This window comes from Podarcis tiliguerta (genome assembly GCF_965153285.1).
Source record: "Podarcis tiliguerta genome assembly, chromosome: 4".
Taxonomy (NCBI): Eukaryota; Metazoa; Chordata; class Lepidosauria; order Squamata; family Lacertidae; genus Podarcis; species Podarcis tiliguerta.
In genome coordinates, this window is record NC_139537.1 from 76,200,696 (window position 1) to 76,215,475 (window position 14,780).

General features: G+C 41.9%; 1 protein-coding gene across 4 annotated transcripts; it reads left to right on the forward strand.

Annotated features, from left to right (window-relative positions):
• Positions 1–1,739: 1,739 nt before the first annotated feature.
• PCID2 (PCI domain containing 2) lies at positions 1,740–14,770 on the forward strand. 4 transcript variants are annotated; one of them, XM_083437993.1, is made up of 15 exons: positions 1,740–1,916; positions 2,477–2,550; positions 3,127–3,216; positions 4,510–4,583; positions 5,166–5,231; positions 5,930–5,971; positions 6,373–6,427; positions 7,336–7,439; positions 8,115–8,190; positions 8,272–8,413; positions 10,268–10,368; positions 11,111–11,184; positions 11,447–11,572; positions 12,951–13,074; positions 13,605–14,770. In XM_083437993.1, the coding sequence occupies exons 2-15, from the start codon at positions 2,515–2,517 to the stop codon at positions 13,692–13,694; spliced, it is 1,200 nt and encodes a 399-aa protein (XP_083294119.1). In that variant the 5' UTR covers positions 1,740–1,916; positions 2,477–2,514; the 3' UTR covers positions 13,695–14,770. The 4 variants fall into 4 exon arrangements, with proteins under 4 accessions (XP_083294119.1, XP_083294120.1, XP_083294121.1 ...); XM_083437994.1 differs by having other exon boundaries at positions 1,742–2,022; XM_083437995.1 differs by lacking the exon at positions 1,740–1,916 and adding an exon at positions 2,053–2,088.
• Positions 14,771–14,780: the final 10 nt, after the last annotated feature.

Consider the following 14,780-nt stretch of genomic DNA (forward strand, 5'->3'; position numbering starts at 1 on the left):
GGGTGCGCGGGCGAGGGAGGCGCTATTTCTGCTTTGTTTTGCTCTTACGTTGTGTGTTTTTTTGCACAGTAAAAGGGCGCCGTGTGATTCTTTGCATTGTGAATTAAACGGAACGACAAATCAATCAGTCAAACAAATAAATCAAACAAACCACCACCGCATCTCCTTTGAACTCTACGCAAGTTCATTCTGAGTAGGGAAAGAGAAGCCAGGTTTATTCGTCGTGGGAACAAGCTGATACTGTATAGTAAGGTCACCAGACGTCCTCGTTTCCCGGGGACAGTCCCGGATTTACAAGTCTCAAGACTAAGCAGAAGAAGCTGCGAAGTTGGCATTCTGTCTGCCTCGGGAGACAGTGGAGGAGAAGTGGGGTGAAGACAAAAAGCGCTGGGAGTTGTAGTCCCAAAACATCTGGAGGGCTGAGTTTGCCTATGCCTGCTGTAGAGCTACTCATAGGGGAGAGACATTTTTTGTTGCAACCGAGGCAGATGGAAGCCTCTGGGATGTGCTGCTGCAGATTATTATTATTATTATTATTATTATTATTATTATTATTATTATTATTATTTATTAAATGAATTTATATACCGCCCTATACCCAGATGTCTCAGGGTGGTTCACAGATGCACCATTTACAGTGAGCAATGATAATGAAGCCATGACATTGACAGTTTATTTTCAGTTCTTTTCCGAACATGGGGTTTGCCATTTTGCAGCTGCAGAACAGCTGTCAACATTTTCACTGAGCTATCTAGCACAACTCAAATATCTCTTTCCCTGTCAGTCACTACTATTTCAGGCCCCTTTAGTATATATATGTATACACTGCTCAAATGTACACAACTTCACAATTGCTTACAAGGGGTAGGACCTTTTAGCTGGGCTAGAACTATGTTGATAAAGTTCGAACACAAAGTAAGACATTCATATGATCCCCACTTGCCACCAAGTCTAGGCCCCTTTATTAAAAAGAAAGGCCCATTTATTAAGAAGAAAGACCCACTGCGTTCAAGTATTCCATCAGCTTGCAACTTCACTCACTACTTGTGCAGTATGTAGGGCTGCCCATTGAAGGGGGCAAGTCACATTGAAATCAGTTGGACTTACTTCTGGGTAAACATGCACCACCACATTTGCTGCTTTCCACATTTGTGTTTTGATTTGTTGGAAGCCGCCCAGAGTGCCTGGGGTAACCCAGACAGACGGGCGGCATATAAATTATTATTATTATTATACAAATAGTAAAAACATTAGATGATTACATGTGGACTGTAGGCAGGTTTGCATGAGACTCTCACAGACTGAACACGGGTTGGATAGTTTGCTCGAAAGTCTGGGCCACTGGTTGTTGCAAATTGCAATTCTACTGTATAAATAGGTATAAGAGATGGCATGCGATTTTGTACATATAAAGATTATATTCCGCCTATATATATATATATATACCTCCGCCTAGGAGGTAGGGCGGAACAGCAACAACAAAAATGGAACAACAGAACGGGATGAATTTAGCACCCCTGATCCTGTCATCTATATCGCCTTAAATCGGATAAAATCCTTCCCCGCCCCTAAGACGAACCCTGCGCCGGTTGCGATTTAAATAGGAGGCTTTGGTGAGGCCCCGCCCCTTCAATCTGAAGTGAACGGCGAGCGGAGGCCCCGCCCATCCACCTCTGCCGGCCTCGCGAGGAGCCGCGACGCAGGTTGTATGGCCGAACATGTCACGTGAGCAGAGGGAGTAGGTGGAGCCTTGAGGTGGCGATAGCCAATCCGCGAAGGGGTAAGATCTCGGCGGAAAGGAAGTTCTTTTTTTTTCTGAGCTAACGCATCGTTGTCGGTGCGACTCTTCACTGCTGGGCTTCCTCGCGAACCGCCGAAGCGACGCGTCTAGGAGTTGCGTGTGCTGAAACTCGGCGGTAGGTCGTCAACAAGGGGCTCGCGGGGGGTCCGATGGAGTGGTTGTTCTGCGCGTGCTCGGTGTGCAGCGTGGAGGAGTTCTGGGGCGCTGCACGTCGGGATCAGGCAAGAAAGCTCGTCGCTCTCCATCCCTGAAACCCGCAAGGTCTTTTTCTTTGCAAAGCTTCTCTCGTAATAAATGTCTGAGCCTTTCAAGTGCCCCAGACCTTCCTTTCTGAATGTACTTCTGAGCATGTGCAGAGTTCCTTTTTGGAATTTTATGGTTCTAGCTTCCACGACAGATAGATTATCACATCCTGGGGTGGATCATATTCTCTGCAGTTTCTCTGCTCTTTCTTTCTTTCTATCTAGAAGTCTTATGTGTATAACAACATCTGATTTTTAATTTAGCTGGAACATAGCCTGCTGTGCAAAGGCAATAGTCACATCCATTATCCCACCCCTTTTTACCCAAGCTTTCAAACATTTGAGGAGGGTTGACGATAGTTTCCCCAGTCTGGTCCACAGAATAACTATTTTGTCATCATGATTCATAGTGTTCTTTTTGTTTTGTTTTCAGTATAAGGTGCTTACTTGCTTTGGAGCAACACCCTTTCAATGGCACATATCAGTATAAATCAATATCTGCAACAGGTAAGTGATACAGTTTTGTGGTGAATCTTACACATCCTTATTTGGAAATAAGTGCCATTGAACTCAGTGGTGCTTGCTTCTGAGTAGACATGTCTACCTTGGCCTTATCAGCACCACACACTAATCAACTGAGCTAGCCATTAAAACTCTTATTAGAAAGTAACTAATTGACTGGGCACAAAGTCTCTTCAAATATTTACCTTTCTTTGCCTCACTAAAATCATCCACTGCTCACTGGTGTTCTTTTAGCTGCAGGAGATATAGGAGGCTGGTCTCTGCATTAGTACAAGAAAGAATGTCACATTTCCTTGCACATTCCCACTCTTGCACCCGGAATGAGGGAAATTGTCACTCTCCAGATGTTGTTTGACTCAAATTACTGTCAATTGCTGGCAGCGTGACTGCTGGCCAGGGATAACCAGAGCTGAAGTCCAACAACATCTTGAGGATATCAGGTTCTCCTCCCTAGCCTTTTCACCAAAATGGCAATTGACAAAACAAGGAATGAGAATATTTCTTACTGTGTCTGTGGGTATGGCTAGGGAATAATATTTTGTGTGTGTGTTCCTATTACAGGTGTTAGAATCTATTGACAGCAGAGATGGACTGTTTTGTGCAGAGTTGGTGTCATTTAAACATCCTCATGTTGCAAATCCTAGACTTCAGGTAAGAGATTTGGGTTGCCATCCTGTATACACTTTATCTGCAAGTAAGACTAGCATGTTTACTATGGAGTAAAACGATAAAGGTAAAGGACCCCTGGACAGTTAAGCCATGTCAAACTTGACTATGGGCTGCGGCACTCATCTTGCTTCAGGTCGAGGGAGCCGGCGTTTGTCCGCAGACAGTTTTCTGGGTCATGTGGCCAGCATGACTAAACCGCTTCTGGCACAACAGGACACCGTGACAGAAACCAGAGCGCACGGCAATGCCGTTTACCTTCCCGCTGCAGCAGTACCTGTTTATCTACTTGTGTTGGCATGCTTTTGAACTGCTAGGTTGGAAGGAGCTGGGACAGGGCAATGGGAGCTCAACCCGTTGCACAGATTCTAACCATCCACCTTCTAATCGGCAAGCCCAAGAGGCTCAGTGGTTTAGACCACAGTGCCACTATGGAGCCACCACTGTACATGGTGGGCATTTATTCTGAGTAAACATGTATAAGCATGAAAATCTTCAGCATTTACATTAAGGGAACTCAACTGCTCTGCTGTATTTGTACTGAAAAGGTCATTTCTGCTGTAACCATTTCCAGTGTAAAATAATTGCATTCTGCTACATTATTTTGGTTAGTTAACTTATAACCAGCTTCATATTTCAACTATGTGGTTTACTTATCCCAACAAAAAGGAATTGGTATAATGCAAATTCTCCATTCAGTACCAAACAATACCCCCAACATTACTAATAACAGTTCCACATTTTAAGCAAGATAATTAAAAATGAATCTTTCTAAGCATTGTATATAAATAAGAACCACAAAAATAAAAGCTTAATTACCAAGGCAAGCCATAGACCAAATAGTAAAATCTTCAGCAGCCCTGCCCATATGTTCAGCTCTTGAATACATTGCCTTTTATTGTACTTTATGAACTTGATTTACATGCATAATTTTTTCTTGTCAGATAGTATAATAAAAGTGTTTGCGTGGATCTGATCACTTTCCCTCATAAGCACACCATTTATTGAATATGCACTGACATTCTAAATTTTCTCACAGATAATTTTAAAATGTTAGCACAATAGGCCAATTGGCCACACGGGCCAATATTGCAAGCTTTATGAATGAAGAACTGTTGCTGTTGTTTTTTCATGCTGTTGAGTCAGTAATTGATTGCAGAGTGTCCAACAAGCCCTGTTCCCCTGGTGGTTTCTTTCCCCTAAATCTAGCCCTTTTTGTTACATTATTTTGCATGTAACAAGGTATCACATTTCTCATTGCATTTAATTTATTATTAGCTTTCATCTCCAGAAGAAAAATGTCAGCAAGTGTTGGAACCACCCTATGATGAAATGTTTGCTGCCCACTTAAGGTAAAACTTTTTGGGGGGGTTATGGCTTGAGTTCTTGAAGATTCAAGCTACAAGTTCTATGCATATTTTACCTAGGAGTAAATCCCATTGAACTTAGCGCAGTGCAAAATGGACATAAGCATTGGAAGCAGTGATAGTAAAATCAGAAAAACTGTAAGAGGAGCCCCAGTGCTCTGTATAGTGTGTAACCAGGTTATGTGTATGCTCACTTGAAAATCAGTCCTGCTTTATTCAGTCTGTACAAGATTGCAGTCTGTAAGCTGGAAAGTAAAAAATAAAATGTGTTACCCTTTTATATTCAGCTCAAATATCTTTTTAGTGTAGAGGAAAATAACAAGTATTACCTGTTGCCAAATACACATTTTTAGACTTCAGTGCTGAAACAGACGTACTCGCAAGCAAGCACTCTGGGTAGATATGGGGGTTTTTTTTTTGCTGAGCAAATATGCAAAGAATTGCAGTTACCAATCTAGCTAAAGAAAATAGTGTAAAGCTTTGCTATTGTCTCATGAATCTTAATCTTTGTCTCTCCTCTTGATAGATGTTTGTCTTAATCTTAATCTTTGTCTCTCCTCTTGATAGATGTACTTACGCAGTTGCCAACCACGATTTTGTAGAAGCTTACAAGTGCCAGACAGTTATAGTACAATATCCTTTATGATTGACTCCATTAAAAGTCTGCTGTGGAATTCTGAGTTCAGAACCTTCAGCATGGCCTAAGGAATAAACAAGTCTGTGTGAGGACAATATGGGCTGCTGGCTGCATTCCCGGGAGAAGATAATGTTGAACTGAAGGATATGGAGAGATGCTGGGCTTTCGTTAGATAACTGGACAAATGGGACATTTGTGCTGCTGGCTGGATGAACAATATTCCCCACCAGCCTGGTTTTATCCAGATGTTGGTGGGCTACAACTCCCATTACTCTCATCAACTAATGGGATTTGTAGTCCAGCAACATCTGAAGAGCTTCAAGTTGGGGAAGGATGCACCTAACTTCGAGGTATCTGCATAATTGCCACCCCATTGTGGATGGAATTGCTTTTCTCCTTAAAAACCACATTTGTTGTTTGGTAGTGCTGTTATATCCATCCCTTGCTATAGATATCTAAGTGATATTGGTGGCATGGAGTGACTTGCCAGCTTCTGGTGGTGTGGTAGCTTCAGCCTGGATACAGACAACCTGGCTGCTGGCAGCCACCCTCTGGTAAACACCTGTAGTGAATTACTGAAATACATGGTCCATGAGGCTGGCCTGTCGCTGTTGCCATTATTCTTGTCTGTGTTTGCTTTAATAACACATCATTATATAAATCACAGTGTATTAATTTTCCGTAACCCTTGCACATCTTTCCTGAGAGCCTTTCAAGCGCACAAAGAAGAAAACTGGTAAGTATCTGGTAAACGTTTAATGAGAACTATGCCGTTGGTAAATAGAATGGATTTTACACCTAGAGGCAAATGCCATTTCTTCTGTTGATGGTCAAAATGCCATTGCATTTAAAGCCATCTCTAAATGTTTCATCATTAGTTGTGCATAGGGCCAACTAAGATGATTAGAAATCATGAAAACAAAGGATGCACAGCCCCCAGCAAGAAGGACTGAAAGGACAAATGTGAAGAAAAAAGATGGAGCGTGGTGTAGGGGAGATGGTATCAAACAGTACCATGAAAGGGGGATCTCTGAAGGCTATATATATGTGCTTGCAGGCAAACTTAAAACTGCCCCGTAAGCTGTTAGACTTGGGATATGTTGTATGCATTGTTATGTTGTATTTTATTTTTTCCAGGGCTTTGCCTATTATGTATGCGGTTGCCCTTGATCTTCGCATTTTTGCTAATAGTGTAAGTAGTATCTTTAGTGACAAAGGTAAAGGGACCTTTGACTATTAGGTCCAGTCGTGACCAACTCTGGGGTTGCGGTGCTCATCTCGCTTTATTGGCCGAGGGAGCCGGTGTACAGCTTTCGGGTCATGTGGCCAGCATGACTAAGCCACTTGTGGCAAACCAGAGCAGTGCACGGAAACGCCGTTTACCTTCCCGCTGGAGCGGTACCTATTTATCTACTTGCACTTTGACGTGCTTTCGAACTGCTAGGTTGGCAGGAGCAGGGAGTAACGGGAGCTCACCCCATCGCTGGGATTCGAACCGCCAACCTGATCAGCAAATCCGAGGCTCTGGTTTAACCCACAGCACCACCTGCGTCCCTAGTGACTAAGTTACTGGGTGCTAACGAGGTTGCTGGGCGTGGTGATGAAGGCTTATCTGATCTGGGGAAAACCGTGGGGTTTTTCTGTGCTCACCCTGAGACTTGCCTTGCCTTGGGAGCGCTTGATCTGCATAATGCTTTGAGGTCAAGCAATATATAAATTTGGTTAAAGAAATTGTTCTTGGGGTCTTGTTTGCAGTGTAAGCAGGGCATGCATTGCTTCTACAAAGCAAGCGTTTCCTACAGAGCAGTTGTTCTGACTGCAGACAATCTAATTTTGCTGGTCGTGGGGTTGGGAGGAGAGAACTGGCCTACGGTGTGTTTAAGGACATGTTGAAGATGTTCTTCTCAGAGGAAAATGGGTAGAACCTTGATTGTGCAGCTGTGTGTTTGCAACAGGCAGGATTGCGGGGGGGGGGGGTTGATTCATCCTTTTCAAATGCATGTTTGAATTCTACACTTCGTCTTGGTTACTGTTAGGAAAAGACAAAGGCCTGCCAGTAGGAGTATGACACTGACTCTCGGTTGTTTTGTGTCACGATAGGCTGACCAGCAGCTGGCAAAGAAAGGCAAAGGCAAAGTTGGCGACATGTTGGAAAAAGCAGCAGAACTCCTTATGAGCTGTTTTCGAGTATGTGCCAGCGACACGTAAGTGAATGCGCTGTTTAAATTGGACCAGGAGTAGCCTGTATGTGTGGCAGATGAAGGTGATTGACTATATGGAATTGGCGGAAATGACCGTCAGAATCCGAGACCAGGGGGAAGAGCTGGTGGAAGAAGATTGGAATAAATTTAAAGACTATTTGCAAAATTAATGAATGTTAGAATGATGTTGGATTGAGGTTAAGGGGTTTTTAGCAATAACGTTATGAAAGAATATGCAAAAATGGAATGTTAACAGGTGAAAAGTTAAAGCTATAATATATTAAGATAAAGATAAGGATAAAGGTAAAGAGGGAAAGGATTTGCTGAACAAATAATTTGAACTGGAATACAAAGAGGGGAGGTGTGGGGAGGTCCGAGAAACAAGCAAATGCAAGATATGTCATGAAAGATTGAACTGTTTTTAATTGTTTTTTATCTTTGTATTTTTCTCTTTTCTTTTTTTCTTTTTGTGAAAATCGTAATAAAATATTATTATTAAAAAAAGGAGTAGCCTGTATGTGTGTATATGTATATAGGTGGCAGCTTGGTTAGGTTCTGTTGTTTTTGTCGGTTTGCAAAAAAGTGGATCAGAGGCTTAGAGGATTTTCTTTGTATTTTAAAAAATCCTGCCTTTTAAAATACAATCTGATCCTGATGCATTTTTAATGTTTTTTATAGTCGAGCTGGCATTGAGGATTCCAAGAAGTGGGGCATGTTGTTTCTGGTGAATCAGCTGTTCAAGATTTATTTTAAGGTACGACCTTGAACCAAACTCCTAAAGCAATCCTGCCGTTTTGTGTTGATTTCCCTCTGCTAACGTCAGGCTTGTTTGCAGATCAACAAGCTTCATCTATGCAAGCCGCTGATAAGAGCAATCGATAGCTCAAATCTTAAGGATGAATACAGTATGGCACAGAGGGTTACATACAGATACTATGTTGGACGGAAAGCTATGTTTGACAGTGACTTTAAACAAGGTACTGTATTGGTTTATTTGTTTCTTGCCAAAAGTGTTATGCGGATTGATGTGGTTTTGTGCAGTTTTAAGCAGTTTGTGTTGGTGCATCTATCTGTAATGCCATTGTGATGTGATGTGATGCGTTGCACTGGTGCAATAGTGCTTAAGGTGAAGGTACAAACTATCTTCAAGCCACAAGTTCTAGGAGTGGGTTAGTTAGCCTTGTTAGCTCAATCTCTCTGCAGATACACTGCTGCCCATTTAAGAGTGTTGTGGGGGGCTCAAGAATCTTTCCTATCTATAATCTGTCATTTGAATTCTACTCAGTATTGATCCAGAGTAGATTCCAATGTATAGTTAGCAGAGTAACAACTTAAACACGTTGCAGGATCCCCCACAAAAAGACCACAGAGGCATTTAATCCAGCAGAGCTTTACTGCTACTGAAGGCAAATGAGCATAATGGTCACAAATCCAGTACATTCAGGATTGGCACTGTCTATAAGAAATCCAGTTGCAGCAGACTTAAACTTGCAGTAACTTATAGTTTGACTAAATCTTAACACTAGATATAGAACACCACACCAGAAGGAAAAGAGATAGAGAGAGAATGAAACCCAGGCTCCATCTGGCCTCAATATTATAGTCAGCATGACCTTGACAGAAAGAGATAACAGAACCAGTTTAAACCAGCTGTAATCAGCTTCTCTGAAGGAATAACCCAAACACCATGAACCTTCTGCTTGTTTATTTCACGCAGAGAAGCTTCCAGAACCTTCTTGACTTAAGTAGAATAGGAAAGATCTCTACACATCAGATCAATACGTTCTGCACTAAGAAATGCAAACTGACATAATCCCCCTCACCAACCTTTCAGTTTCAGATGAAATTATGCCTAGTATTACATCTGAACCACATGGTTTCATTAACCATAGTTAATGGCAGCCATGGTTAGAAATGGGTTTGCACTAACTGTGGTTTGTGTCAATGTAACACTGCCCATAGTTAGCCCTGAAGCTGAAAGAAGAAAAGGGGATTGTCCAGGAGAGAGCCAAGGAAGGGGGAAAGCACTGCTCATGTCCTAAATCTAGTTCTGTGGTAATGTCTACCTGAAACTAAAGTGGGTGGAGTTGCATTAATATTGTAAGCATTTTAAATATATATTTTTCTTTCTCTAGTTTTATTGATATACTACTTTCAGTGTTCAAAGTAGGAGGAAAAAAGAGAGATAGTTTGGCTTCACATTAAGCCAGCCTCAGTTATATCTGTTGGGGCGGGGGAGTAAAATGACCTGAAAATAAGTGAAATGGCTCTCATTCAACTTAGGTCGCATACTTAAAAAAACAAAAACAGTGTATCAGAGTCTTTTGCTTTCTCAAACACTTGGGTTTCTGGCAAACATTGGAAGGCAAAAGCTTATTGTAGAAGACATCTGAAGGCAGCCCTGTTTAGGGAAGCTTTTAATGTTTAATTAGCTTATTGTATTTTAGTGTTCCGTTGGAAGCCACCCAGAGTGGCTGGGGAAACCCAGCCAGATGGGCGGGGTATAAATAATAAATTATTATAATTACCCTTCAGGAAAGCTGATACCACAGAGCTAACAGTGAGTGTGGAAATAAATGCTATTAAACTTGACTATATACAAGCATCACTCAAATATGATGATAAATACTTTTTTTGGGTGGGGGAAGGAATGGCGGAGACTGGTTTTATTTCAGTGTGAATACTTGCAAAACTGTAATATAAAGGACAAAAAGCCGTGAACCTTTTCCAGGTAGCTTTGACGCCATTATTCTAAAAAGTGTTTCCTTACCATTGGTAAATATGGGATATCTGTTTCAGCCATGGCATTAACCTTCTTTCTGTGTTTTCAGCCGAAGAGTATCTATCTTTTGCCTTTGAGCACTGCCACCGCTCCAGCCAGAAAAACAAAAGGATGATTTTAATTTATTTGCTGCCTGTGAAAATGTTACTGGTGAGTGGCATCTGAACATAACAAAAACCTTTTGGCATACTCCAGCGCTTTGTAACTACGATCTGTGTTTACCAGGCTGCTCAGACAAGTATAGGCTAGGGTGAACCTGCACAACATGTAACCTCTCAAGCTGAACATGTGCCGTCACCACCCATGGAGAAATCCCACCACATGCTTGATAACAAATCAGTGTTTAAAGTTCCTAAGGTAAAGGTAAAGGTAAAGGGACCCCTGACCATTAGGTCCAGTCGTGGCCAACTCTGGGGTTGCGGCGCTCATCTCGCTTTATTGGCTGAGGGAGCCGGCGTACAGCTTCCGGGTCACGTGGCCAGCATGACTAAGCCGCTTCTGGCAAACCAGTGCAGCACATGGAAACGCCGTTTACCTTCCCGCTGGAGTGGTACCTATTTATCTACTTGCACTTTGACGTGCTTTCAAACTGCTAGGTTGGCAGGAGCAGGGACCAAGCAACGGGAACTCAGTCACGGGGATTTGAATCGCCAACCTTCTGATCGGCAAGTCCTAGGCTCTGTGGTTTAACCCACAGCGCCACCCGCGTTGTTCCTAGTTCACAGCAAAACCAAGAGGTGTATTCAGTGCCTGGTAGTTTATGCTTGGCGAAAATTGCAGAATGGCTCAGTTAGAACTGCTGAGAACCATTCCAGAACAGAGGCCTGGAATTCTTCAAGAGCAGGCTGTCCTAAAGCTGTCAAATCAACTTCAGACTGTGCTTTGATTTCAGGGCCACATGCCAATGATCCAGCTTTTAAAAAAATATGACCTCATGCAGTTTGCTGAAGTTACAAAGGCTGTGAGGTAAGTTTCATTTCTTTGACAGAATCTGACCTTTTATGAGCTGATTTCCACATTCACAACAGGGCTTCAGCTTCCTTCCCTCTCCCCTAAAACCTTCCCTACTGCATAGAAAACTACTGTGTCCAGAAGGAACAGTTCTCCTTTTCCCTGCCCAGCCACCTCCTTCCCTATGTCTATGTACCATATGTAGGAAGGACATGCTGTATGTGTCTGCCTTAAAACAAGCCTTTTCAAAACGCTTCTTAATCTTAAATTCCTCTAGTGAAGGGAACCTTCTTTTATTGAACGAGGCTCTGGCGAAACATGAGACATTCTTCATTCGCTGTGGTATCTTCCTTATTCTCGAGAAGCTGAAAATCATCACCTACAGGAATCTCTTCAAGAAAGTGTAAGAAGAGTATCACTCGTGTTGTCTGAAAAGGCAGTCTGCGATGAATATGTACTTAGAGTTATTATAATAATTTCTGGTGTTAAATATAGGGAAAAGCCATCTTGGCTTGAATCATGTTACCTCTTGCCATTTTCATTAACAGAGTCCTGTGACATTTTGAATGGCGGAAATAAACAAGCTGAAGTTTTTCCTTCAGAGCAATTGGTTCCTTTCACACCTAGGGCCTAATAATTAGAGAGCCAGTGTGGTGTAGTGGTTAAGAGCGGTAGACTTGTAATCTGGTGAACCGGGTTCGCGTCTCCGCTCCTCCACATGCAGCTGCTGGGTGACCTTGGGTTAGTCACACTTCTCTGAAGTCTCTCAGCCCCACTCACCTCACAGAGTGTTTGTTGTGGGGGAGGAAGGGGGAAAGGAGAACGTTAGCCGCTTTGAGACCCCTTCGGGTAGTGATAAAGCAGGATATCAAATCCAAACTCTTCTTCTTCTCTTCTTCCTAACTGTAAGAGTGCTGATTAAAAATGTATTTTCCTGTTTGTAGGCCTAGATTTGCACCTGTGCCAGATATTCCTGGAAGCAGTTGTTAATGTAATAGCCATTATTGGATTTCACATCCATTTACTGGTTTGAGATCTCCCTGTTAAGATTTGGTTTATAGACCTGGGAAGTTTTACCTGAAAAGGGAACACCGTCCAGGATGGGGGAAAGACTGACTCTGACCCCTTTCTCTTGACTCTGCCCCTGGTCCTGCTGGCATACGAAGATTCAGCCAGGCCGCCATGTTTGTTTGTTCGTTTTGTTAGGCGACTCTCCCTTTAGGTAGCCATGATGCTAGTTACCTTGGAAAAATTTCTAGGAACATTTCACTGAATATGAACAAAGCTTGTAGAAATCAAGTTAGGGGCAAGAAATAAAAGTGAATTACATTGTGTTAACTTTGTTTTCTTTCCTTTTTTAAAAGGTAAAGAAGTTGACAGATTCAGGAACAACTGGCATAACTAGATTATTTTGCCCCCTAACCCTGTGCTTGCAGTACAGCCTTAGGTTTCTGTCCCACCTCAAAAATAAAGGAGGATGGAATGGATGCAGCTAAGCTTGAGATTTTAGTGACTAAGTGAGGTTTATTTCCCCCTTAAATCTTTGTCCATGTATTATAACAGGTCGCACCCAGCTTTGACTCTCTGCTGAGGAAGAAAAAATTGGTTGGATTAGCATGGCCTGGCCTTTAGGTGGGGCTCAAATATGGTTTCCCCAGATAGAGAAAGTATTTTGTACTCCCCCATTTACAGAAATATGAATTGGTACTTACAGGATAGAGATGGTGGGACTCCCATCTAGGTTTGCTACAGTAACTGAGGTGTACTTGTTCTTCTTTCAGGTATTTGTTACTCAAAACTCACCAGCTGTCTTTAGATGCCTTTCTGGTTGCCCTGAAATTCATGAAAGTTAATGATGTGGATACGGATGAAGTCCAGTGCATTCTAGCTAACCTCATATATATGGTGAGCATCGTGGTTTTTCATTCATCATGAACAAATGAAACCATTCTGCACAAACATGTTGTTGTCGTACCAGGCCTATATAAAACCAACTCTCAATTCATTAATGAACACTGGCAAGTTATTTGCATATATGGTGGCATGCAACAACTATACATAGACTTGTGTATATTCAGGGCAAATAGTTTATAAATCTACTATTAAAGTATTATGCAAGGGGCATTTTCTTAGCAGTGGTTTTATGCACTACCACAATACGTGTACAAAAGGATGTCTATTATCCTGTGCAGGCCTCTCACATTGCTCAATTTCTTTTCTGTAAAAAATGAAAAAGGTTTGCCATTTTTCTGGCTTTTCATCCACTATTAACTACACAGCGTCCCATTTAAGTAGCAAATGAAAAACTATTGCTTTTATAACGTGATGATATTGTTTGGAAGCCCTGTGTACTTTATTGAATACATATCTCATTCCAGCAAAAGTCTATAAAGGGTTTCACCTTTGCAATGCTAATATTCATTTTCCTGTTCCAGGGTCACATCAAAGGCTATATATCGCACCAGCACCAAAAGCTTGTTGTCAGCAAGCAAAACCCGTTTCCTCCACTGTCTACGGTCTGTTGAATGTGTTGTGACCTAAATGGAGACGTGCTGTCCATCAACGCTGGCTGCTATTGGAGCAGGATGGAACTGGCCATGAATTTAGACCAAATCTGTTGGGAGTACTCATGAGTATTTAAGAGGCTGCTAGAATGAAATGGGGATTTCCTGCTTATTCCTCCAACCCAAACCCACTCTGCACTGTCATAGGAACTTTTCAAACAGCAGGCAGGCAGAGGCTGCAGCAGGCTAGGGAAAACGGGAGGATCTGGCGAGGCTGCCTTGTGGAACTGTGCTGGATCCAAGCCTTGTAGAAAACTTTTTTTTAAAATTGTTTTTGTAAAGTTGTGTCTTCTTTTGACACCCTTTGGTTAAATGTTACCGTAGCTGGAACAGATGAAAATGTGTTTCGCAGCCATTTGTACCTGATATTGGTTGACTATAAATACTGAATAACAGTAAACATTTATCTTGTGGTATGTGTGTGTTCAAACAACAGAGAAGGGCTAGAAAATCCTCATTTTTTTCTGAGAGGATTGAAACTTATTTATTTAATTGGACGTTTTTAAAATGCTTTGGTGTAGCTTGTTTGCTTTCCTCATGCACAGTGTGCGACTTCCGTTTAGCATCTTTTGAAATAGTTGACTGCAAAAAAAAAAGACATTGAATTTACAAAGAATAATAGTTTGTCTGGTTTTGTTAAATAGTTGCATAGCTCCATTTTGTTAAGCATTCTGATTCCTTTCTGCAGTGTGTATCCCAGGAGTCACAGAAATAAATGCGATAATTCCCACTGAAGAGACTACAGCGGTGAATAAGAGGAATGTCTTTCGCATAAATTTATAGTCAGATTTTACACCATGGTTTTATCAATCTATGCAGGTGACATTTATACGCAGATGGGCTTTCATTGCCCCTGCAAGATTGCATGTAGGACAATGTCTTAAAGTGTTGTCTGAAATCCTGTCATACAGGCGCACCCCTGCTTGCTAAAACTCATGCAATTGTAGCTATGAAAATCAAAAGGCACCAACCAGTTGCAATATCTCAGGACCAGCTAGTACTGTGTAAATAAAGCTACATTATTATTATTTTTTAAATGATGTTAGT

What these genes read in the sequence shown, in the direction of transcription:
- PCID2 (XM_083437993.1), top strand. Translation starts at nt 2,515, where the DNA reads ATGGCACATATCAGTATAAATCAATATCTGCAACAG. An exon ending in ATGTTTGCTGCCCACTTAAG is followed by an intron (nt 4,584 to 5,165) that starts GTAAAACTTTTT and finishes TCCTCTTGATAG; the next exon opens with ATGTACTTACGCAGTTGCCA. An exon ending in TGTTCAAGATTTATTTTAAG is followed by an intron (nt 8,191 to 8,271) that starts GTACGACCTTGA and finishes GCTTGTTTGCAG; the next exon opens with ATCAACAAGCTTCATCTATG.